This window comes from Dromaius novaehollandiae, chromosome 4, assembly GCF_036370855.1.
Source record: "Dromaius novaehollandiae isolate bDroNov1 chromosome 4, bDroNov1.hap1, whole genome shotgun sequence".
NCBI classification, from domain to species: Eukaryota; Metazoa; Chordata; class Aves; order Casuariiformes; family Dromaiidae; genus Dromaius; species Dromaius novaehollandiae.
Genome location: NC_088101.1, coordinates 52,438,089 through 52,464,080, shown reverse-complemented (window position 1 = coordinate 52,464,080; position 25,992 = coordinate 52,438,089). Strand labels below are relative to the sequence as shown.

General features: G+C 43.5%; 1 protein-coding gene across 4 annotated transcripts in view; it reads left to right on the top strand.

The window, feature by feature from the left end:
* Positions 1-2,218: 2,218 nt before the first annotated feature.
* Positions 2,219-25,992, top strand: part of IRF2 (interferon regulatory factor 2) — a 46,188-nt gene continuing 22,414 nt past the window's right edge. Inside the window, exons 1-4 of one of the 4 annotated variants that reach the window (XM_064511026.1) lie at positions 2,219-2,489; positions 9,145-9,202; positions 21,459-21,587; positions 22,557-22,664. In XM_064511026.1, coding sequence (XP_064367096.1) covers positions 22,578-22,664 — 87 coding nt within the window. In that variant the 5' untranslated portion in view covers positions 2,219-2,489; positions 9,145-9,202; positions 21,459-21,587; positions 22,557-22,577. Of the gene's footprint in view, positions 2,611-9,144; positions 9,203-21,458; positions 21,588-22,556; positions 22,665-22,767; positions 23,137-25,992 lie in introns of those variants that run through there. The other 3 variants (XM_026105233.2, XM_026105234.2, XM_026105235.2) reach the window with 3 other exon arrangements.

Sequence of the window (25,992 nt, the reverse complement as noted above, 5' to 3'; positions counted from 1 at the left end):
CCTACGACAGGACATAACAACAAGGCAAGGACAGACTGACGCATCCCCAGAATGGCTTCTAGCCTCTGGACATTGATTGCTCAAGGGACTGCTTTATGCAGAGTTAGTTTGCTTTTAATAGCACTTGATGGTTTTTTCTTCTGTGAATGTGTCCGGTCGCTTTTTGATCCTATGCAAACTTTTGGCATCTTAAAGCAGGTAGTGCCACTGTTTAAATACCTGCTGTGTGAAGAAACACCTCCTCCTGTTTGCTTTCAATCTGCCACCTGCTAGTTTCACTTGATGCTCTCTAGTTCTTATATTAGAAACAAAAGCAAATAATGCATCCCTATTCTTCTCTAGTCGTGATCGCCTAGGCCTCTATCATAGTCTCTCGATTATCATTTTTGTACTGTTACCACTTTTATAGCCTAAAAAATCCTGATCTATGCAATCACTCCTAGTGTGGAAGCGATTGCACATTTCTGGTCATGCTTGATGCTTTCCGCTGAGTCTTTGCCATTTCTATTATACCTTTTGGGGGACGGAGGGCTAGCGCCATTGGATGCAGGCATGCTGCAGACCCCTGCACGCTCCCTGTTGCTCTCCATCCTGATGTTTCCTAATGTTTTGTTTAGCTCCGTGGCAGTTTCTGAGTGCCAAATTGATGCTCCTATACAGTCTTAGGACTGCAAGACCTTATTTCTGACTGGTAACAGGTTGGTAAGAAACGCTTCACTTCAAATCACTTTACCGCTCTCTAATCACACTTGGCGCACTCACTAACTGTCTCCAACCTGGTCAGGGAGTTAGTGATATCATCTTAATATTATCATTTTCATATTTAGACTATAAATCCATAAAAAGTCTGTTTTAGCTGCTAAGAGTTAGCTGATTTGAGGGTTTCTTTCAGCAGGCCCTGTACAGCACCATTGCCTTCAGACAGGGCCTAGTCTGCCTCTCCTATACATGCACACTGTGTCCTGGTATTGCTGTGTTCTGCTGATTATCTCCTTCCCAAGTACATCTCTTACGTCAACATCCTAATTTAAAGTTAGGCGTCCCAAGCCCTTCATCTTACTGTTTATTTGGTACTATTTTTTCTGACAGTTTTCCACCATTCTTTATTGGACTCTTGCCAACGTATGCCGTGTCCTTTATCTGAGGACATTGAATTCCTGTGATTTCACCACCGAGGGATGCATGCTCCCAAGTCCTGTGCTCTTCCAAAACCGGCAGCAGACAAGTGGGGCCCTTCTCTGCCAGCTCCCCTGCGAGGGGCTTCGCTCTCTTCAGGCTGGGACTTGGCTTGCTTCGCTCCTGGTTGTGTACCAATGGCTAGCCACAGGCCTCCTAACTGGGATACTCATCTTCATTGGCTACGTGAATATTTAAAGGTTGGCAGCGTGAGTATATGTGTGTATGCACGTATACATCTATGTGTACATGTATGTAAGAGACGTGTAACCCTCTGTATATCTACATATATGACTTTCTGTAATGAGTGAATTGCATAGCTCCCAGAGTCCCTGGTGCTCATGGCCTGTTCCTTCATCACTTTTGGGTACAGCTAGAGATGATGCATGCAACCTCTCCTCAGGTTTGTACTCTGCAGTTTGCAACCAGATTAACTAAATTCTGCAAACTACCTTTTGTCTCTGCATACACTCTACAATCAAAGACAGCCTGCAAAACCTGCCGAAATCCAAGAGCTTTCTCTTGAACTAATGCTGCTTGAGACTAGCTGCATCCAAAGGACCGTGTTGAAATCGTCCAAGCTGAAGGACTGTGACATATGCCCCCCCCCTTTTTTTAAGGTAATGCTAATCCCACCATGCTTGTTCCCCCCGCAGAGAGTGAGTTATCCCTACCTTAGCGGGAGGGCGGGGGGAGCTGAGGCATGAGAGGTTGGATGGGTGTTGGAGCAGCTGAGCTGAAGGGATTCCCCCAAGGTTATTTTTTTTTGGGGGGGGTGGGGGGGGCTGTGACGATCCAAGACGGCCCAAGCGCCTCGACGGGGTCTTATATGAAAAAAACCCGAATAAATAAATAAAAATAAATAAATAAAAATCACCTGCTGCTAGGGAGGAAGGAAAAAAAAAGAGACACTTTCCCAGGTGGATTTTTGCAGGGCTCGGCGTGCCGCGGCCCGGGCGGTCCGGCTGGGCCCGGCACGGCTCGGTACCGCGCCCGGCCGGGCCGGTGCGGGCCGCGGCACCCCGAGCCGGGCCGGGCCGCTGCGCGCCGCCGCAGCCCTGCCCCCGGCGCGGCGGGGAGGCGGGGGGATTTCCAAGCGCCGGCTGCTCGCCGCTTCCTCTCCTTGTTTTGCTTTCGATCTGGACCTTTCTCAGCCCGGGCGGAGGGAGTAACTTTTAGTTTTGCTCCCGCGATTATTCAGCGCCTTGTTTTCATTTCCATTTTTTTTTTGCGTTCTTCCCCCCCCCCTCCCTGGCAACAGCGGTAACCTTGAGGAATTATATAAGTGCCGCGAAAACGTACTGACTGGAAAGGTAATTTTTTTTTTTAATCGCTGCTGTTTTCCGTATGCGGATTTTGCACAAAACGCTTGGCGACAGGAAGCGTCCGCGGCTCCAGCAAAGATGCGCACTGATTTTAAAAAACAGAGAAAAGGTCAGGCTGCTGGGGGGATCGCGGGGGCTTGTAGGCGAAGCCGCCGCAAAGGGAGTGCGTGTATGTGTGTGTTTTGGGGGGGCTGCGGTGCGGGCAGGGAAGCGGCGGGCGGGCCGGGAGGCGCTGCGTGTATGTGCGTGTGTGCCGGCGTCCCGGGGGCGAGCGGCGGCCCCGGGGCTCCGCCGCGGGAACAAAGGAGGCAGCGTTAAATTTCCGCGCTGTGCTGGGAGCGGGGCGGCGGCGGCGCGGCCGGGCGCGGGGGAGCCGCGCCGCGGGCTCAGGGCAGGGCGGGCCGCGGCCGTTGGTCTGCGCGGGCCGGGCCCGGGGCCCTGCGGCCGCCCGGGCGGCGCCCTGCCCATCGCGCCCGCACTTGTTGCGGGCCAGCGCGGCCGCCGCCTCTCCCCGGCGGAGAGCGAGGGGCTGCGGGCAGGGCCGAGCCCGCCGGCGGCGGCGGGTGCCCGCGGGGCAGCCGCTGGGGTGGGGCGCGGCGAGGGCAGCGCTGCCCGGCCGCGAGGGGCGGTTGGGGCGCGGGGCGGCCGGCGGCGCCCCTCCCCCGCGGTGCGGACGGGCCGCTCGTTACACAAGCGCCGGCCTTTCCCCTCCCCCCGCTCCGCCGCGGTCGTTTGTGACGCGGTCCCCGCCCGGCCAATGGGGAGGCAGGATGGCTGCGCCCCCGCGCGCCGCCCGGCCGCAGCCGCTGCCACAACGGCCGAGCCGGGCCGCGCGCGCGGCGCTCGTGGGCAGGGCCGGGCCGGGCTGGGGGCCGCTGTCGCCTGGCGGGGAGCGGTGCCGCGCCCCGGGTCGGCCTGTGCCGTGGCGCCCCAGCACGCCGCCTTCTCCGCCTGGAGCGCCCGGCCCGGCCTGTCCGCCGAGCCCGGGCGCCTCGGCGCCCTGCGTCACCCCTGGGGGAGAGGCGCACATGGTGGCGTCGCGCGAGGGACGTGACTGGTTTTGAACCGCCAAGGGCTGCCCGGGGGCGGCGCTGGGGCAGCCGCGGCGGCCCGAGCAGGGGGAAAGGGGGCTCGAGCTGGAGGCCGAGCTCCAAAATGGTCCCGGGCCAGGCAGCGGTGGCGAGCGGGTGCTCCGGAGCGGCTGGTCTGAGGTGCCCCTGGGCCGCCTCACCGGCTCGTGGTTCCTTTGGGGACAGAGGAGGAGGAAATCCTTAGAAGTCCTGCACAAGCACTGCAGTTGGCCTCTTATGGCTTTGGATGGTCGTATTTCCTCAGTCTGGTCTGTTCCTGTGTAGCAAGGCTTTCACAGGCTCTTTTATAGCTGTGTATATACATATTACATGTACACACAGATACAGAAAGCAAGCGTTTGTTTTCGTAGTGTGTAGTTTGAATCCATGATGGTCAGTATTCACATTTGCATCATTTAAGGATTTAACAGTATTGGAGTTTGAACTGCACTCTCCATCTGATTTTGCAGGAATGGTGTCCTTTTTTCTTTCTTTTTTTTTTTTTTTTGGCTTATGTAAAGTGTTATCACATTCTGGGTGATTTGACTCATTATGCTTTGATATGCTAACACTGTCCAGCTCAGAGGACACGGACAAGTGAAGGGCCAAGTCCTAGACATCTCTCTGAAATTTATGAACAGGAGTTTTGTTTGTGTGTGGTGTGGTGGGTCACATTCCAAGCATCTTATTCTGTCTGGGGTCAGAGTTGCAAGTACGTCAGTCCAGATTGCCAGAAACGTCTAGGCCTTTAACTCCCATTTTAGTTAATGTGAGGGAGTTAGGCACCTAAAGAGTGGAGTATTTAAGGCTCATTTGTTTATACACAGCGCTCAGATAAAGGAATTGTATTGATTTCCGTGTCAGAGTCCAGAACTTTGCTCCCAGTTAGTGTATGGTTATAATTTATAGCCCAGATTACTGTGCCAAGTTCTCTTAGACTGCAGTCTCTGGATGCAGGAGCAGTTGTAAACTAAAGCCTCAGTTTGTCGAGATGAAACACTGTTTAAATCTGTAGAGTTATTTTATAGGAGTCTTAATAGATTTGCATAGAATATCCTTCGCAGAATGTCTGTGTTAGTACCATGAAGAGAGGTGAATGTAGCAGCAGTATTTAAATTTGCCCTAATAGAGAAATGGTGACATAATTATAAAAGTAGCACAATTGATCTGTGATGCAGACGCTTTCTGTCTGAATAAGAATCTTTCCATGCCATCAGCCCCTCCTGAGGCTTTGCTGTCCCTCTGTGTCCCTTATCAGTAATGCCCCATGGTGAATTATCTCGTGGCCCTTGTATGCAGTGGTTCCTTTTTGCTGGTAAAACATGGTGGAAGGTGTGAGAGCACTGACTCCTCTGACATGATATTGTGATTGCCCTCCACATTGCAATTCTTCAGCTAGTTACAAACGCAGCAAGGTAACAGTCTCCTGTTGCTGATGGTACCCATTTGAGGCTGGGGAACCCAGGTGATGCAGAAAGGTAGTTGGAGTGGTCAGCCATTGTATTTGGCATGCGTATCTTTGCAGCGCCACACAGTCAGCCAGTTGCTTGCTGACTGCAAAAGTGGCTAACTTCAGGAGATGTGCAGCCAGTCTCTTGAGAAGAGCTGTTCATCACAGACCATGTTACATAAGAGAGGGGTACGTAAGAGATTTGGGAAGTAAAATGTAGGCTGTTATGTAGTTAAAGACCCAAATCTCATTGTATGAAGATCTTTACTATGGTACGTGGGACCAGATGCAGTTAGAGAGGTAGATACGTCTTAATGCATGGTTGGAAAAATGATGCAGGAAAAGGAGCTAAGATTCAAGAGGAACTGGAAATAGTTTTGGAATAGAAAGAACATACAGAAGAAAAATGGGCTTTATTTAGATAAATTTGCAGTCAGGCTATGGACTTAAGTTAAACTTTTATATATATATGTGTGTGTGTGTGTGTATATATGTATGTATATATGTGTGTTTTAAACTAAACAGTGGGGGAAAGCTGACAGATGAAGAATGTAAAGTTTGTCATGACACATCCTCTCTTGGAGAGGATCATCATACCCATAATATTAAAAAGATATTAAACATTCCCATGATATAATACTTGGCGTATCAAAGTTTGTGGAAGGTCAGATACTGTAACAGCAGACTACAAGAAGACTTAGAAAGGACAGAGTTGCTTGCGCATGTAGTAGGTAGGGTGCTTTCTGTTAAAGAATAAACAACTGTTTTAGCATGAATCTCATGATTTTAGCATGAATCTCTTGAACTGATGTTCAGGCTTAAATAGGAAGAGTATAGACTAGGACTGTCTGCCCAACCAGGATGTGGACAGTGGCTGTCAAATACTAAGGGAGACTAGAAAAGCTACAAAAATAGGAAATACAGTAATAGGCTTCAGTTGCCCCCATGTGGATTATATCATGCTCCACAGTGAAATTTGCCCAGGAACTAAATTTTCAAATGCCATAAAGGGCTGCTTTCTAGGCAAAGCTTGTAAGGGAACCCACAGGGAAAAAGCAGCTCTGGGCTTCGTCTTGGTCGGCAAGAATTTAGTTCAGAATGTTACATCCAAAATGCCAGCAAGCTGCTACGTGACAGCGATCATACGTACTCAGATTCAGCATTGTTTCAGGAGCAATAAAAGCCAAGGGCCATTGCAACAGTGTTTAGTTTTCCAAAGAATATCTTCATAAAAATGAGGGGAAAAAATGAATAAAATGGTGAGACGCAGCCAAAAGTGTAAAATACTTGCAGGTGGCATATAGTTTCTTTAAAGACACTGTAGTAAAGACTCAGAGCAGTTGCATGGCATCAGTCAGAAATACACAAAAGAACCAAGCAGGCTAAAAAGCAAAGTAAAGGAGTCTGGTAGAAGTAAAAAGGCAGCTTTCATAAAGTTAAAGCTTTGTCTCCAGATGAGGAAGGTGGAAAAGAACATGAAACCTGTGTTACACACAGTAAGGTAGGCCGAAAAGAGTGGTGGAACAAATTGTTAGAAGTGTTAAAACAAATAATAAATCCTCTTTGAAAAGCATCAAAAGCAGGAAGCCTGCTGATAGGTGATCCATGCATAAAAGGAGTGCCCAGGGATGATAAAGTCATAACAGAAGGGTGAAATGAATTCTTCGAGTCTCACTTCACTGAGGAAGATTTTAAGGAGGTTCACTTGCTCAAGGCTTTTTTTTTCTTTTTTTCCTCCTTTGGAGTGAACACTTTTGAGGATATCTCCCAAGCTGAAGTAGGAGATGAATGAATAGCAGATAGATGGGATTAGGTGATATCTTTTTCAGGAGTTCTGAAGGAACTTACGTATGAGGTTGCTGATACAATTATTACCTGTTGTATGCCCTCTGTTGCTTAAAAGTGCCTTGCCACTCGAGGAATAGAAGTTGGCAAATGAGATGTCAGTTTTTCAAGGTTTCTAGGGTAACTGGGTACTTGGTGTGACTTGATATGACTTTTATTGAGGAGAAGTTGTGCATCACAAGTCTGATGGAGTTCTGTAAAGGCATCTCTGAGCATGTACATTGGCCAGTGTGGTCTGGCTGGTACAGTCCTGGGTTTTCTTTGGGCCTCTGGAGATGATTTGGCACAGCCCGGGGTCAGAGCAGGGCCAATTTCAAAGCTGGATCAGGTTGCTCTAGGTCACGGAGTCATGGTCAGTTTGCTGAGTGAAAGGAGGTTGCCAGTGTTCCCCTTGGGAGTCTGTCTAGGATCCGTGCTGTTCAAGGTATCCAGAAAGGGATGAACTGTGATGTGACAAGTTTGCTGGTTGTGCTAACTTGTTCAGAGTAGTAAAACTGAAAAAGCTGACTGCAGCGACGTCAGAAGGATCTCATTATATTGAAAGTCCGGATGTAAGATTGCAGATGAAAATCAGTACAGGCTAAAGAAAAGTAATGCACAGGGAAGGGAATGCAACCCTAACGTTACATATGCAAAGATGAAGTTTGAACCAACTATTTTCACTCAGTAAAAAAAGCATAGATAAACTTATGAAAACATGAGCTGTGTGCCTTGTAGCTGCTAAAAAAGCAGAGGGCATGCTAGAAATGATTAGGAAGGAATAAAAAATGAAATAGGGAACATCATCATGCCATTATAAATCCATGTTGCTCCCCTCTCTTGAATTGTGTTAGCAATTTTTGTTCCCCCATCTCAAAAAAAGGATGTAGTAAAACTTGATGAGATACAGAGAAGGGCACCAAGGGTGATCAAGAGTATAAAACAAGTTTTGTGAAAGAAGTGCTAGACAGACTAAGACTAGCTTGGAAAGAGGTGACTGAAGAGGATGTGAGATGGTTATGTAAAATCATTAGCGTCATGAAGAAAGTGAATAGGGAACAGGGGAAAAACACAGATAAACACAACCCAGATAAAACGGTTGGGAGGTAGCTTCAAAACAAAAGGTGCTTGTCATGCAATACATAGCTAAATTGTGGGGCTTGTTGCCACTGCATGCTATGGATGCCAAGAGTTTGCGTAGGTTCACGACCGATTAGACAATCTGTGGAAGGGAAACTTGCTATGCAACTCAGCAGTCAGAACAGTTCAATTTCAGACTTTGACCACTGAATATCCACAAAGAATTACTGCAGACACTGATCAAGAATTATTTCTGGAAACTGCTTATAGAATTATTTTCTTCATTGCGAGCATAAGAAATGATCCATTTGTAGATGACATAGACAAGCAAGACTATGTATTGCTCTTTTCTGTGAATCTTGTGGCATAAGCTATTATGAAACTTCTGGAAAAAAAAAAGGTGTCTCTGTGACGATCCTATTTGATAATCTGTGCTTGTTAAGCTGACACAAGCTACAGTCAGGTTAAGTTCATCCCGTGTGCACTTCATGTTACGTAGAACTGTGATCCCAGCAGACTTCTGATGTTGTTCTGATGTCTTTCTGGTATGACTTACTTATCTGTGTGACTAGTGAAGGTTGACTCAGTAAAACTCCATTCTTCAAAGGCCTACAGTGATTGTGATATTGAGGACATAAAACATAAGGTAATGTTTACAGAAGTTTTATTATAGCTTATGACACTATAAACTGTGACCAGGATAAAACATTCTCTCTTTGGTTCTGTGAGATCATAAGTGCAAAAGCAAAACAAAAAATAAGCAAACACAAAACCTCAAACCAGAAAGATTCTGAGTACAATGAATGAGAAGAGCAGATTTGTTAAGCTGTGTATTCCTCCTTTATGAATAACTTTATGGACCAAATCATTCCAGTTATATAATTTAATTAAATAATTTATCCCTCTGTTTCAGAAGGTTTGTTGGATTATTACTGAGAAACTCAGTAAAGGCTATTCATTGACAGACTGTAAAGCACTTCTAAAACTTGTTCATTCAGCTTTCAGCTTCTTGTAAATTGCTAAAATACTACTGATTTTTTGTATGAGCTAGTGAGAAAATAAAGAAATGGTGAACCCGAAACTAATATTTGGTTTCTTACATGTAATATACTGGAAGTCCAGGTTTTGTGTGTGTTGGAAGTCTTCTGACCCCTTTGCTTGCTTGTGAAAAACGCACAGCACACTTCAGTACAAAGCAGGCATTTTTTTCTTGTTACAGCCTGGACACAGGCAGCTGGAGCAAATCTACCTGCATGTGATGTGTTCTTTCACCCAAGGTACAGCGTTAAGTCTTAACTTTAAATAATTTTTGACATTCAGCTACTGCTACACAGGTTGCTAGCTTTCATGATGGGCTTAGAAACAGTAATTCCTGTATAAATGTGGGTTGGTTCTTGCCCCTTAAAGAATGGAGCAGAGTACAGTTTCATAGTTTTTCACATAACCTTTACAGGTTTGGTTTGTAGTTACCAGCATGCCTGGTATTAGGAATGGGGAAAATTGTGGCAGAAGTATTTAAATCTGTCTCTTAGTTTGAATTGCATGCAGCAGTGGATGTTGTCTAACCATCTTCCTTTTGCTCTTAAATTATTTCAAGAACTTTTAAAAGAAGTGTTACATACTTAATAGTGGTATAGGAAAGGAAGGAAGGATTACTTAGGGTTTGTTTAAGAAAGGCATAAAGTGTGGTTAAGTTCTGCTTTTTGATATGTACGGAGGGATATCTGTGACTTGGGGAGCTTGCTGACTACACAGAAGAGAAAATCTGTCCTGTAATATTCGTATTGATATTGGATGTTACTTGACGGCTTTACAGGCAAACCTCTTACAGCTTTAGCCATGCAAGAGAATGCCTTGCTTATCAGTAAGTTGAGATAGCAGCAAGACATTTAGATCTTACATGCATTTGGTGCATATACATTACATGCATTTAGTGCATGGTGTGGGCTTTCTCTTTTAAGATATCTTGTTAAATGGTATGAATGTGTTTTATATGCAATTGTGAGGGGAATCAACTGGAAAATATTGAATTTTTGAATTAAATCTGATGTAACATACATACATTGTAGAATCAAAATGTAGCAATCTCCTCACCAAAAACTTCCCAAATTTGTAACAGCATCTTATTAAGTTTATGCACAATAAAATAATATCACAGTAGGAAAAAGGAGGGGAGTGAGAGACAAATGTTTTAAAATTATGGAAAATTCTGTTGCTGGATCTGAAATCCAAACACTGTTACGTTAAAAACCTGAAAGCAAAACTTGAGGATAAAATTGAAACCAAGTATAAACAAAAGTGAAACTGACTCCATTGGTTTTCATTTGCCAGTTGGCAAAAAATGAAAGAATAAACACAGAGGAAATCAGCACGAGAGCTGAACTTTAAAAATAATTTCAATTTTATTAACTCATCTCTTAGTAACTTTGACTTTTCCATGACAGCATTCTTTTAGCAGGATATATGGTAAGGAGGAAGAGTTATTCCCCCTGACTTAGCCTGGTAACACTTTTCTCATCTAGTGGTCTGTGTGATGGCCCTGCAGTACTAAAAGCAGTCTGTTCTTCATTTGTGGAGGCTGCATTTTGAAATGCTGACAACTGTATACACAGAGTAAAATGAAGGTGGTAACATCAGTGTGATGAAAGGGAATCATTCAGCTGGTAGGTGTAGTTGAAATTTATTTGTGTTAAGATTTGAATGGTTAATAGGATAGGTTACAAAATATGTGGTGGGTTTTTTTTCTTCACCTTTGGGTCATCAGCTTAGACCTGGGAAAGATTAGCAGTAACCAAAAGCTGTTACCAGATGTCAGTTTTGCTGGTCACATGAAATGACTATGGTTTCACTTGATTTCCATGGAAAAGTCTCCAGTTAGAAGATCCTTTTCGACATTCAGAACTAACTGGCATATTATTCAAAAGATGGCCAAACGCTGGGTGGCCATAGAAGCTTGAATGATCTTCTCATGTGTGGAATGCACATTCCTGGCCTGGACTGATGAAAATGTTTGTCAGGTTTGTTTTGAGGAGAAGCTTCGACAATCACTGCTTTGCTAGAGCTGCAGAAGGGTAAAATGAAAGATTTTAATTCCAGAGATTTTATTCTGACACATTTGACAAGAATTACAATCAGTAATTACAATTAGTATCAGAACTAAATTCTTTGGATGCCAAAACTGTTCAGAAGATTTGAGATTTATGAGGGAAGCTGATGAAGACTAACTTTGTTTAGTTTAATAATATTTATCTTGCTTAGGTCAGAAATAAAGATGAGTTCAGTGGTCTTACTCTAGCTCAGTGGTATTTTAGGAAACTACCAGGATAGAAATAGCTGCTGCAGATCAGAAATTGAGGCTGTCTCACTGCTCTTAGTCTCTGAACAACACAAAAACTTTAAAATAAGAACACATTTTATAACCAGTCCTAGCTATTCATATCTCGACATGAATGAATTAAGAAGTCCCTATGTGTCCTGTGGCAGTGGAAAGAGCAAAGTTTGTATAAAAAGGAGGATTACATCATATTTTCTCAGAAAGTGTCAGTATTAAAGATTTAATGTTTATTACTTCTTTAAATGCAAGCCTTCAAAGTGTTGTGTACAAAAGGAAGAAGTTTCCCTGTTAAGTTCCCCAGTGTCAGCCAGTATCTGTAATAATGAATTCAATTTAAGTCTCTAATATTTAATTCAATTTAAGTTATTTTTTGTGCTCACACATCTGCTTCTTTCATGGTGCTATTTTTGTAGCCATAAATAAGTGCATGTGACAGACATGTTTCCAGCTTGCAGTTTGGATGATTCAAAATATTCCAGCCCCCAAGTCTGTGTTCTGTGGTCTGTCTCTAAAGCAAGCGTTCTGAGCAAGCAGGAGAGGGGCTTTTTTTTTTTTTTTGCAGATCCCAAAGAACATATAATTTTCTTTGATAACTGAACTGTTATAGCCAGGTATTAGTGAAGGGAAGAATGCTGATTTCTTGAAAGGGCTGACTTGGTGCTTGCTGTGAGGCTAAGCAGGGGTAGCTTATGCATTTTGCTCTCAGATCTGGATGCTGCGCTAGTGATTAGAAGTTACGGTAGCAAAAGTATGGGTGTGGGTGGGTTAGCTATTAACTTCAGTGGTAGAAACCGCCTTTGCCCAGACAATAAAATGAAAGCTTTAAGCAAATATTAAATTGTACTTTAGTGTAGTGTGCAAATAGTTTTTGCTGTGTGTTGCAGAACAGTATGTTGTACAAACAAAGCTGGCTGTGAGAAACAAGTTAAATCTGAGCAAGGTGGATTACATCAGGTTCAGGTCATGGCCAGCAAATGTGAAAACTCTTCCTTGAACACATTCTGCAGTGTTCACTACCTAGAGGCAGAAAGAATTTTTCTGCCTCTTTGAGTGCCTTTAAAATGTAATCTTGCCTGAGCCTCACAAGCCGTCAGCAAGGGAACGCTGAGATTAAGCGCTTTTGTTTTACAGTACCTGCTTTTCCTATATGTAGTATCATGCTACAAAGCACTGTTCATGCATTTGGTCAGAGAAGTGGTAGACAGGACGTGGAGATAAAGACCACCTGGGCTTTAAAAAGTATTTTTACAAGTTAAGATCCTGATCTTGCAGATACTTGCATGTATAGTTGGTCTTACTTTTTTCAGAGAGACCCAAATTTCATGTTGGAAATGAGGTGTGCTTGTTAAATGTTTTAGCAATGTCTCCAGTAGATCTAGTAACAGAGCAGTTACGAGTGCCCTGGACTAGCAGAGCTATGGAGAGACTTGGAAAATGCTGTTGAGTTGCACTGGTATGACAAAATAAGTAATTCTTGATAACTGTTTGACACTTAACAATTTTATGTTTTTCACCAGCCTGGAAAATTCCTTATGAATCAGCTGTGAAATGCTGAGTTTTCCTAACAGCTTTTAAGAATGCACAGGGTTTGGCTTCAGAGGATGCTGACTGACACGGCTGAGCGACATCAGCTATGTGGGTATTTAGGAGTGAATTCTTGTGTGAACGCTTAATTCCAGAATAAAATTGATTGATTGTGGGATAACTGCTCCCATCGCAGGGAATTAATTATTCCTTGACAACCATGCCAGCAAATTTCTTACTGTAAACAAGTCCTTCCCTAACTTGTCTACGGGAAGTACAGATGTACTGCTGAAAAATTACACCTTTTTTTCCAGGCAACTTTTTGGGGGAAGTAGTTGGCCATCCCAGATATTGAAAACAAATCTGGAGCAATCATCAGAGGTAAAACAAAGCTTAAAAAGTAAATAAATTAGGTAGAATTTATGGCTGTATTGCACACTCCTGGAGGAGGTGGCAGTAGAAGAGTTTTCTGTAATCATATGCTGTTGACTCTCAGTTAGGTAGACCCCCCTATTATGCTGATGCCATCAGAATCTGGCATCTCCATCTTCAGTCAAGATAAGAGGTGGGAAACAAACAAAAGAACCCCCTGGGAAACAGAGTATCCTTTTAAAGTTGAAAGTAAGACAATCATTTTGTATTCTCACCAGATTTGGAGACATCTATGTGTGCCCAGATGGTCATTGTGGCACAAATACTGCAGAAATGGTCTTTAACAGTCTATTTCATATGAATCTGGGCCAAATTCCCAGGTGATGCAAATCACTGTGATGCCAAAGAAGTGAATGGGCTGAACAACTGACATTGGGTATTATGATAATGTTCAACGGAGGAGCCAGTACAAGGGTAATTTTATAGTAGCTATTGAGAAGCTGAAGCATTGTTTCGCAATGGCTAAGTCCCGAAACAAGAATCAGCCTAATGATTCTGGCGCGTTAAAATAATACAGCTTTTCTTCAGTGCAGTTCTAGGCTGCAAATCTAATGGCTATCTTTAACGATGACTGAGATCATTGCAAACTAACAACTCCTGTCTTTGCTGCTGAGGGAAAATAAGCTTTGCATGGAAACCACAAGGAGAGGAGTCTGTTTTGATGTGTAATGTCTGTATCCCAGCCAGGGCATGTTAACAGCCTTTGGGTGGAACAGAAATGCTATAGGGCTGATGAAACATACTGTATATAACAATATGAATTCCCATTGTATGTTTTCCTGGGCATGTTTATCATGCAGTCTGTAATGCTGATTTCAGCACACGTTTGAGGTATTTGCTGCCTTTGTTGAAAGGTATGTTGGGTTGGCTGGATTTTTTTTTTTCTCCCTCCAGCACTTGAGGACACAAAGATTTTTCTTCTTTTTACCTTTGTGTATCCCTCCTGTGCACAGCTGCGTGAGAGAGGGGCATGATGAACGGGGCATCCTCCCTTCTCCATCTACATCGCATCTCTCTGCAGCCCTAGGTGGGCACTTCAGGGTTAGGCACAACCTGGCCTTACTAAGAAGGGGCTTTGGCAGTTGGGTAGCTATTGTTAGCTTGAACCCATTGCAGTTGTGTGGGCTCCGAGTTGTGCTGAAGACCCACAGAGCATTCCTCACACCAGCGCTGATCCTGTTGTAGCTATGCTGTGTTTGGTTTGGGAGCCCAGGGGAGCAGGTGAAATATTTTTTGCTGGTTGCCTGTGCAGGTTCTTTCTAATGGGGCCAGGTCATGCCTTACCCCAGTTTGCCTACCCGGCTCTGTAGGGACCTGCTCCTTCCCACCCTGCCTACTCTCAAATTTTTGTCTTTCCGGCTTTTATGGAGTCTCCTTCCTGCAGACACCTGAGCAAATACCATACAACTTTTCCTGCCTGTGGTGAGGTATTTTTCTTGTTGATGGACAGGAAGGATATAGCATGCTCATGCCATTTTTCTTTGCTGGTGCCGCCAAAGTTTTACTAAAAGTAAAGAGCAGGAAAAACACTGGCATTGCTACCGTGGGGATTAGGAATTCTGGCCAAACCCAGGAGCTGGGTCTGTGGAGCAGTCAGTCATGGGGTACATTTTAAATGGAAGAGAGCTCCAGGCAAGAGGTGCTTAGCAATAAGAAAATCAGCCAGCAGGGTCGTGACATTTCCCCAGTCTCTCTTTAATAATGTAGCACTGATAGAGTATTCCAAAGGAACAAAAGAGGCACCATTCGTACTTTCGAAAGACGAGAGAGGGTAGGTCTTGCCACCTAGCTATGCACAAGTCTAGAAAGTCTTCTAAAGAGTTTTATGTACTTTCTTGCCTCTTATGTCTGTTTGACAACTCTGAGAGCTTCAGGGTTTTATTTGGAATGCTTCCTTAACCCTTGCAGCTCTGAGAATGGATATGCCCCGTTTTCCACGTTTACTAGTGCTACCCTAATTAGTGTTTTGCTTTTGGTTCCAAAAAAAGATATGTTTATTTGTGTAATTTGGGGTTATCAGAAAGAAGGCATGTTAATTCTGCTTCTGCAGTGTCAGTGGCAAGTTTTCCTTTCTCCTTTTGGCAGATGTGAAATGTACTTGGGCAGAGGCCTGTCTGGAAACTGGGGACAGGAAGATTTCATGTGTGCGAAATCAGAGCAGCTGAGTTGAGCGCAGTTCGGTTGTATGTGTTTCAGTTAAAATATTGGTTATGTTTTTGAAGTATTACTGACCAGGTCACGTTAGCAGGTCTTCTTACCCAGGAAAAGTCTGAATTTCCTGAACCTCGGCATGTGTTAGAAGTATCTCAAATATGAATATAACAATATTTGAAGGGATAGAACGTAAATTGGTACCGTAAGCCCATGGCTTCATTGTGAAAGGTCCTGTCTGCGCTCATTCCAAGTAGCTTGACTTCCAAGTAGAGCTCTGCACGTATAGTTAAACATGTACTTATTTTTCAAATGGATCCTTGCAGTGGAGTATTTGAAAAGAGCCAGGGTGGTCCTGTATGTAAAATCCTATATGACCAAAGGACAGAATTTTGCTCTAAGTATTGTTTTGTAAAGTAAGATCATGTTTCTTTATATCCTGGAGCAGCCTTGGCATGGGGGCAAATACAGAACCCAGTTCTCTGAATCCTAAAATTAGAGTATGGTCTCATTTCAGCATATCTGTTTGGTCACACAGCGTGGTTGATGCTTTTCTGAAGTGCACAAGCATTAGCAAACACAGGGAACACTTTAAAAGATTATCAGCAAGCATGAATACAAGAGAACTTGCTTCTCTAATACTGTCAGTTCTGTATTTATAGAGAAAAGAGAAATAGTTACCCTGCAAAACTCTGTGCAAATCCTGTGGGAAACATTTTTTTTGCAGGTGTGCAGAAAGGCTGTGACCTACTTCACATACACACCTCAGAGCATCATATCGCACCTTCCCTTCTCACAACCATTAACAATATTTCCATATACTAGCAGATATTTCAACCAGGTACTTTGCGATGGGGGAGGAAGATTTTTTTTTTCTTTTTCTTTTTCCTTTTATAGAAGTATTTTTTTAAAAAAAATCAGTGATGTTGGAGTAGAATAGTTCATGTCTTTTGGGGTTAACCTTTGTGTCTTTCCAGTTATCCGGATGCTGACAGAAGAAAACTGAAGGGAACAGAACATCTTGTATTGTTCAGATTTAATACGTGCCATGCCATTGCTTTCACTTTCTTTCTGCAGCTGCTCTAATTCTAGTGAAGAGCTTTTCATTCTCAAAGGTTATACTTTCTGTAGGGCAGTAGTGTTATCTGCTGTCATGGGGGGGGGGAGGGGGAAGTCTAATTTATTGGCCAGCAGAATGTTTTAGCAGAGGCTGCAAGTTCTACTGAACATTACTGAATGAAGCTATCTGAAACTATGTATATACATAGATTGTAACCCAAACATCATTTACATTTTTTTCTAGTATCTCTTTGAAGATAAATATCTCTTTAAAACATGTAATATTTTCTCTAATATCTCCTTAAAAATAAACCAATGATGTGACTTTCCTTCTAAAGAGTCTTACATAAAGGCTTACCTCTTAGCAAAATACATTTTGCAAAGAAGTGTAGAGCTAAAATTCAGTATGACTTGTCACATTTTAAGGTTGCTTTAGTGACAGCTACCTGCTTAATGATCTGTGATTACTCATGAAGAACATTGTTATATCTGTACTCCTGTCTCTTATACTATTGTGACTCTTCTTTCAGTTGTGTCTCTCTTAGGAAGTTGACTCCTTGTACGCTTGACCACAGGCTGCTGTTGTCATGATTTTAGTATAGAAAGTTCATTTTTAAATGCAACATGTGGTAGCAGAAGCTGTGTTCCTGACTGGCCTCCTCCCAGCTTCTCAGTGCATAACTGGGTTATGCTGGCCTGCCTTCAGCAAATCTTGTGCTGTCTTTCTTCCACAACACTTTTCCTCTGAGTCACGTCTGCAGGATTAAGACAGTTTATAGCTTGTCAGGGAGTAGATTCCACCATGTTTTCCTGGTATCTAGTTGCAACAAAAAAACTGAGCTGACTGCAGAGCTAGCATGACTAGTGCAATAAATAAACCTTCAAAAATGGGCAAAATAATCAGTTCGTAAACTGTCGTGCCGTAGCATCCTGTGGACCACCCTTGCTGCATTGGCCTGGGCTCCTTGCAGACTGCCCGGTGGCCCTTTAAAGCCTCCGTTTCGGAGAGGCCCTGCAAGCCCCCTCTGTCTCCCTGGCCTGTTGTCCTCACTGCCTCCCACCCCATGGCACCATGCCAGCGGTGCAGCCCAGCAGAGCCGGGTGCCTCTCTCCCTCTGTCCTCTTCTCGCAAGTGCCACTGAGCTGAGGTTCATGTCTTGCCTGCTCGGCCACTTTGGGAATCATTTTATTAATATCTTAATTTAAGCCATCACCACTGAGAAGACAACAGCCGCTGACCCTTGCCCCCTTTAAGAAAGAGGTGGGTGACAGGAATGAGCAAGGGAAATGATATCCTCAGAGCTATCAGCCTTAATATATTTTTAAGGCATATGGTCAAAAATTGTGGTTTTTTAAGATTGGTTGTCTTGTTAAGAATCGCAAGCGTTCATAAAATGAATTCCCGGGAGGTAGTCCTACTTTCACGTCTAAATGAGTTCTTCTTTTGTTGTAGGATGCTTTCTTAGGTCCCATGTGCATTAGCAGTTGATTATGTTTCTTGGTGATTATTGTTCTCCTCTCCCCACCATGGGATAATTATAAACCAGAAGAAAAAACAAATGAAAAGTGTTTTCAGCATAACGCCAGAAAGTTTGATTTCATCATGGGTCTTTGGGAGTGATAAATGTTTTCTTGTGCTCTCTCCAAAGAGATGCTAGAGGTCAATGCAGTCCAAGTTTGAAGCTGTGAATTAAGAACAGGGAGGCTTCATGAGTACTTTTGGATTAAGGAGCTCCTGCCTTTTCCCTCCAGCTGCTCGTTCCTGCTCCCATACTCCCCTCTCAGCTGTGCTGTCCCAAGGGTTTTGAACAGGATGAGAGAACTGATCTGGGTTCAAACAAAAACCTTACAGAAAGAGGTGTAATTTCTAAGCCTGATGAGTTCTCTGACTTGTGCACAGAGCTGCCTGTGCAAAAAGTAGCCTTAACATGCTGCCAAATTGGGATAGGCCCAAAGAGTGGAGGAGGAGTGGGGGAAGAGGAGCTCCTTCATTGCTAGCACAGCTGGAGCTCTGCTGTCCGTGTGCAGCCCCAGACAGCCCCTCCGGTCTCCCCTTCCAGCCTGGCTGTCTCCGGGCACGGTCTCAACTTTACCAGTGCTCTCCTGAGGCAGAGGAAGATGGTGCCAAGTGGGCCGTTTTTCTCCCTGTTAACCTGGGTGCTAAGGTTCAGGTTAACAGAGGTGCAAAGCCTTCTGGTGAGGTCTGCTTAGGCCAGAGGATGGGTACCTACGGCCGGCTAGCTTGAAGGGGAAGTCGGTGGGAACTGGATGCCTTGGCAGCTCTGAAAATATGGGTAGGAGTCTGTTTGTCTCTGTACAAAAAATACAGGCACCTAAACATACCTTCTGGCCCTTGGCTGTGTATCTGAGTTGGAAGTACAATGTTAATGTTGAACAGAAATGAGATAGGTGTATATATAGCTGCTCCCTGTTTTATAGGCCTGCTTAAGATTATAAATGTTAATGTTTCATTCTCTGGAAAGGGTCAACTGTTTTTGCTTTTTACTTTTCTGCTGGGTAAACACTAGTGAGACGCTGAAGTGAAGGAACTTGGCATGCATAGTGTTTTGTGTGGCTCACCTTAGTTCCTGGCTTTGTATGTGTGTTTTATAATTTGTGCATTCTGATGTGGGGTGAAGCTGACTTGGTGTTAAGTGCTGGCCAGTGGTACTTTGCATGCCTTTACTGTCTCTTTTGGAGGATTTCAGAGGTCTTTACCAACTCAAACTACTTTTAATGGCACGAAGTGGTTGTCCCATTACTCACTGATGACTTTAGACTCTCCCATATGAAGCTAACAGGAAAAATTAAAACAACAAAGCAGCATGGAAAGGACCTACTAGAATAAGACTCTCAAGTGCACTCCTTAGCCCCTATTGCTGTAGGAAAGCCTCAGAGGAAAGATGGGAATTCAAATGTGAGACATCAGGAGTCTGTTTGCCTTGTGGGTTTCTGTCAGGGATGTTCCTCGGAGGTTTCCCTCCTCCCTTCCCGTAAGCTCCGTGGGGTTCTACGGTGCGAGCCCTCCTCAGGGTGACCTGTTGAAAGAGGAGAAAATCCTCACTGTTTGAGACTATAAATCTTAATACTGTGTTTGGTAACTGTGTTGCACATCCCGAATAATTTATATAACAATATCACGCCGGCCCTAACCCAGAGAGGAACTAGGGGAAATTTAACTCTTACATGTTTTTTCTTCCTTGTAATTGTTTTTAATGAGGTGCATTAACTCTCCTCTGTGTTATACTTAATGGAGTTGAGAAAGTGTTGAGATACAGGCTGACAGAGGCTGCTTTTAGGGCACTGCAGAGCTTAATGCATCTTACTATACAATAAAACATGCATTTGACGGACCTGGAGGGGAGATGTGGCACCTTCATTTCACTCAGACAATCACTAGCTACAGTTGGCTCGGTATTTTTGGTTGCAAAGGAGCTGTTGACGTGCAACTGTCAAAAAACATAGTACGTTTTAGTGCCCGTGTGGTCAGTGCTGTCCTGCTGGGGAAGGGTCTGGGAGTGTCTTCTGAAGACACCAGGCGTTGTTTTCTGCAGCACATGGGCTTAGAGGAGCACAGGGTACCTTCTGGTTAACAGGAGTGTGCTGTGCTCATCCCTCTGTGAAAAATGTTTCTCCAGAAGATGCCCACAGTTCCCTCCAGCTGGACATCATCAAGGGTTATTTTTAGTTGGGTTTGGTTTTACTTTCAAATAAACAGATCTTTAGAGCCGCACTCTTCCTCTCTCACAAACCAAACCTCTTTGCTGATTACTTCTGATTGATCTGATTTGGTGTGGGCAACGGATGCGAAGGGGTGTGCTGATAGCAGCGGGCTAATCTGAGAAGACTCTGATGCTGCTGAGAAGGGGGTGATCGTGGCAGCACCTGCAGGGAACAGCTGGAGTAGCTCTGGGGACATGGTGGGTGGGAAGAGGCAGCTCTACCTCGCCATTTCTGTCTCCTTGCAGCAGCGATGCTGACAGCTTTCTCACCTCCTGAAACACAGTGCTTTTTCACAGAGGCAGCTTTTACTTCTTCCCCAGGTTGACCGCCCCAAGTGGGTTTTGTCGCAACTGCCTTAAAGATTACTTCTTTGCCTCTTGGCTAATTAGTTCATTCAAGTAGGCTTGAAATTGTGTCTTAGAGGCTCGTTAGCCAGAAGACAAGGCGTGTCCCAGTGCTAAGCGGGAGCACTCATATGTTGAATTCTAATGATTATACATAATGTTTCCAGGAACCATGTCAAAGTGCACATGTATTTAAAGAAATTATGTGAAGAAATGAATCTAAAATGATAGTTGCTTGTATGTGTCTCTTCCTTGACAGATGAATAGAAATTTACTTTTGTTTTTAGTACATTGCCATTTGCATTTTCCAGCTTTGACCTGCTTCTAGTAGGAGGGCGATGGTACTGAGTGATTGAGAAAAGGCTGCTAGTACTTACGGGGTTTCTAGGGAAAAGCAGAGCTCGCTTTGCCACGAGTCCCAGGACAGCTTCACTTGCGGGGCTCACACGCACCGGGGCTTTGCACAAGGATTTAGCTATTGTCAGGTTTATTTTCTGTATCTGAACCTCATCTGTAAGGGACCTGAGCAGTCACAACTGCTTTCTGAGCTATTATAGAAATTCTTAGTCATTGGAGGGGGTAACTGTGGAAGAGGTTGAGGCTGAAACTAGTGACCAGCTCCACACAACGATAAGGAAAATGCTGATACGTTTGCTGAGAAATTAGTGTGAGCACAATTGCTGTTAAATTCTCTGAATATATCAAAGAGCCTTATTGTTGTACTCAGGTTTTAATTCCTTATTAGTTTCAGGAAATACTTGTCCTCAGAGCAATGAGAGAGGAAACTTTGAACACTTTTCTTCCTCTTGTGCTGGGTGTGGGCTTGGTACTGCCTAATTGTTAGTCTGTCTGAGGCCTGTACTCCCATAGGAAAAAAGAACAAACCCATTTACATTTGTGTCATTGCTGTATGCTTTCAAATATGTGGCCTACTCTTTTTTTTCTTTCTTTTTTTTTTTTTTTAAGATCAAAGGTGACAAGAATAGCAGCAGAGCAGAGAAGTGCAGAATGATGCAGAGAACACAGATGTAAAGAACAAAGGAGAGAGGAAGGAGCCGAACCTGGTGTAGTGGGGAGAGAAGAAGAAGCCTAAATGCAAGTACTTGAATGTGGAAATGATTCACTGCAGGCTGCTTCACAGGAGTTTAATGTGCTGCTTTGATCTGCACGTAGTGGTGGTTGGCACTTTCAAAGAGGTGCCTGAGATAGGTTAATGTTTTTGAAATTTTCTCTCTCAGGTTCAAGGCTTTGGACTCTAATGTCAATAATTTACAGGTCTAAGTGGGGAAATGGCATCAGGGTCACGTGCGTGTATGTGAGAGAGAGAAAGAGAGAAAGAAGTTAGTCTGAGTCTTAACTGAATAATATAACATGTCCTGGTGCAGCTGAGATGGTTGTAGACCACTCACTTCCTAGCTAAGCAGTATCGAAATGTAAAATAGCAGCTAAAAAACCCAGTGATTGGGCTGATCAGAGAAAGCTGAGGAGCGCACTCCTGTCGGCTAGAACCAAAGTTGTCTCATAAATTACTGGAACGTAAAATGTCTTTTTCGTAATCTGAGTCAAGTTCATGGGACAGAAACAGCCATTTGAAGACACTATAGTTAGTAGATACAGCATGTTAGCTGGTACCGTGATGTCTCTTGCATGTGGGATTTTTTTTTTAATGTTTTTTTTCCTTGGCAAGAAAAACCCTCCTCTGCAAATGCAAGTACATGGGCCAAAAAGAGGTCTCTTTAGGAGCTTAGCTGGTTTCCGTTGTGCCTCTGGTTGGCTGCCTCCATCAGCAGAACAACTTTCGGCATTTGATGGGTCTTCAGTTAAAAGGGCTTACTAATAGAGGTATACCAGAAGACCATTTTCTATGGTAGAGAGGGCTTTATTATCTCAGTTGCTTTTATGGGAGGCTCCCCCACAAAGTCAAAGTCAGTATTATATGTGTGGTTATTACATGGCTGAAAGTCTTCAGTAAGTATGTCTGTCTGTCTGTCTGTCTCTTGGGCTGAGATGGGGGAACGGTAGTTGTGCCTAGAAAGCAATAACATTGTCCCCTGTTGTCTCCAGCTCCTTCTAACGCAGGTAACAATGCCTGTCGAAAGAATGCGGATGCGCCCATGGCTGGAAGAACAAATAAATTCTAACACAATACCAGGGCTGAAATGGCTAAATAAGGTAAGATCTGTATGTCTATGTGTGAGCGTGTGTTTGCTACGTGGATACTCTATAACAGGGTCTGAGTTTGTGTTAAGTAAACCAGTGTTTCTGATTTTCAAAGGGGCAACGTAGAGAAGAAGGGCAAAGCTGAATGCTTCCTGCTGAACCTGTTCTTCTGGCCTTGCCTTCCAGATCTGAAGCTCTTTATATTTGCCTGTTGGATCTGTGGCTCATTTGAAAGCATTTTTCCTCCTCCAACTCTTTGTTGTTAGAACAACTGTTCTGAAGACTCCGTTAGGTTTTTAAGCTGGGAACAAATTGCTCACCAAGTAGTGTCAGAAGGATTTGAACAAATGCTCTTCAGAGGTGGAATAGCGTATTTTTCATTAACCTCTGAGTCGAAGTGATGATCTCCTCTTTCAGTCACATGTGAATTCTCTGATACTTCTCAAAGCAGTGGACCTGGGAGAAAACAGGATAACTTTTTCCTGTATGTATGTAGGTTCCAAACCTAATATTCCTTGCCTGGAACTCTTACTGAGAGTGTTAGAGCTGCAGAGAACATAAGCGTGGGCTCCAAAATGTCAGCACTAATTAGATTTTTTTTTTTAATTGGCTCAATAAAACAGAGTGTATTTGAGACTTTGAACAGTAATAAACCGCAGAAATATTACGTGTACGCAAAAGATTAATTCACCGCACTGAAAAGAATGAAGCAGTTTTAGCTACAAAAGGCTACTTTCTTATTGAAATGATTGAAATGTACAAAAGTAAGTGCAGAACCATAGGAATAGACAATCTGGATAAGACACTGGTCCAGTTAGTCTAGTGTCTTCTCTCCACTAGTATTTGTGATGCTCAGGTGATCATTTTCAGAACTGAGGAATGACATTAAGATATTTCTTATTTTGTCTTTCCAAGCTAGAAATGTTAGTGGACATAAAATGATCAGGAGCCCTTTAAATTTCAGCTAGACATTTTGTTTCTCCGGAACTTCTTGCATCAGTGACTCTCACATGCTGTGACTGGGTAAATAAATATTGCTTTATCCATTCCCAAGTTAGCTGTCTTGTGAATTTGAGTAGGTCCTTGTTCTTGCATAATGGGGTCACAGTTAAAAAGGAGGAAGAGACTGGTTTTAACTGTTGTCTTTGTAATTTGAATACCACATTCAGGTCCCTACGGATTCTTCTCCTTTGCTGTCTCTACCTCTCTGTCAGTTCTCTCCTGGTGACAGCCCATCTCTAGTGTCCTTCCCTGGACATTCCTATTTGATTCTGAAATAGTTTCTCTGAGCCTGATAGGACACAATATTTCAGATTCAGTCTTACTATTAATTGTCCTTTTTTGTAGATTACTCTACCTTAGCCTTTTTCAGTGCACCCCAGAAACATACTTGCTTCCTTTGCTCTGCAGTGTGAAAAGGTTGCCACTGTGTTAAGGGATTCATTCTTCAAGTTCAGCCCACCAGCGTATAAAGGCATTTTGCAAGGCATATCGTGTCGTGTAATGTTTACCACCATCTTGATCATGTTGTTACAATAGTTTCTGCCTGGTCCTTCTGGCATGAACTTTTTGCATGCAAGAGCTGGTTGGAAAGTTTTGTCCTTAGTTAGCATACTCTATATTGACCAATGCTTGTCTTACAAATATGGTATTTTGAAATTGGATTATTTTCTAAAACAAAGTCCTGGCTCCTACCAGAGGGAGGATACCAGACCAAATGGCCTGCACTGAGGTTAATTAAACTGATTCTCTACTCTCACCCTCAGATTTGACAACCCGTCTGAGTTGCCTTTATTGTGCTCAACAAGCTAATTTCATTTCTGAATGCTTCTGTTTAAAAATGTTTGAAGATTTGTTCCAGCAATGAATCATTAAGCCAAAAATATTTCTATTTTTACTGTAAGTCCTGATCATAAACAAGACCATGCATGGACTCTATGAGAAAGTATCATGTGCATCACAGCTTTGTGTACACACAGGACTGACTCTGAAAGTAGTAGGGTTTTGGGACTTGTATTTTTAAATCAGAGCTTGGCGTAAATCAGTTTGCAGTAAAAAAGAACGTGCATCAGATTAGGAAGAGAATGGCATTTTTGTGCACGGCTTTTGAAGAAATAGCATTTAAACGCTACAGGAAGTAATATTATTCTAGGTTTCTCATGGGCTGTCTTTTCTTTTTTTCTGATATTTTCTTGGGAATTTTTGTATACTAGAGGAAGAAATTAAACCTCTCAATTAAATGACAAGTCAGGTAACGGCTGACTTTTCCAATCCCTTCTTCTACTTTGTTGATCACATTATTCTTCCTGCTTTGTTCTGCACTGCATTGTTAATGTTTTCCCCTCCAGAACAGACTCCTCTGTATAAGGTTGGAAAAAAATAAACAAATATTTGTGTGCAAAATTTTATCCTGCTGAATGGCATGAGGGAGGAAGGGAATTTGTTTACCTTCCCAGAGCGACACAACTGGGAGGCCTGAGGGAAATTACATAGTTGAGGAGAGGGTCGGGGGTAGTGTGAGGAGGGGGATGACGAAGGTCAGTGTCCCTCGTGGATCTTCAGAAGGAAATTTGAGTGGAAGCATTCAGAGTAGCTGTAAGAGGTGCAGAGAGGGAACCTGCTGCTTTGATGGCTGTTTGGACTATTACCATCAAGACGATGTCGCTACTTAAAATTTGTCCTATGACTTTTCTAGCATTCTAGTGTGTGATCACTCTCCTGCTCACTCTCCTGCTCAGGGAATTTTGCAGTGTTAGAGTTGCAAGTGTTCGGTATTGTTTTCCTCTTCCTGCTTGCTTCTAAGAATGTGACACCTTTTCCTTTTGATGTGCACACTGGAATCTGGTAGCAATTCCTGTTTTGCTGCACTAGTTTTGTGGGTTGTGCTTTTTGACTTTAGGTGAGCCTGAATCTTCAGAGAAACATAGACTTCTGCACAAATGTCTGGTGACAAAGTGCTGTACAAAGCAGCACACGGTTGAGCAGCTCTAATGCTGTTCTGTATCTTGCAGTATTCTTAAAAGAAATGGGAAATCATTACTTCCAGTATGGACAGCTGCACAGAACTTAATGGAAAATCTTAAACTTCAGTGTTTGAAAGTAGCCAGGCATTCTGGAAAATGCAGGGAAAAGCTTTGCTTGGTAGCAGACAAAACAACAGTGAGAGCCAGGATGTAGGAGGAATAGTTTATAAAATAGCAGAGGCAAAATAGAGCCCATGCATAAATTGAGGTTCCTCAGTTCATTCTTTTGGGATCAAGAAAGATGTCGTTAGGGGGTTCACAGTGGGTTATGGAAACCTGCTGGGGCATGGAGACACTTCCACGTGGTCAGAGAGCAA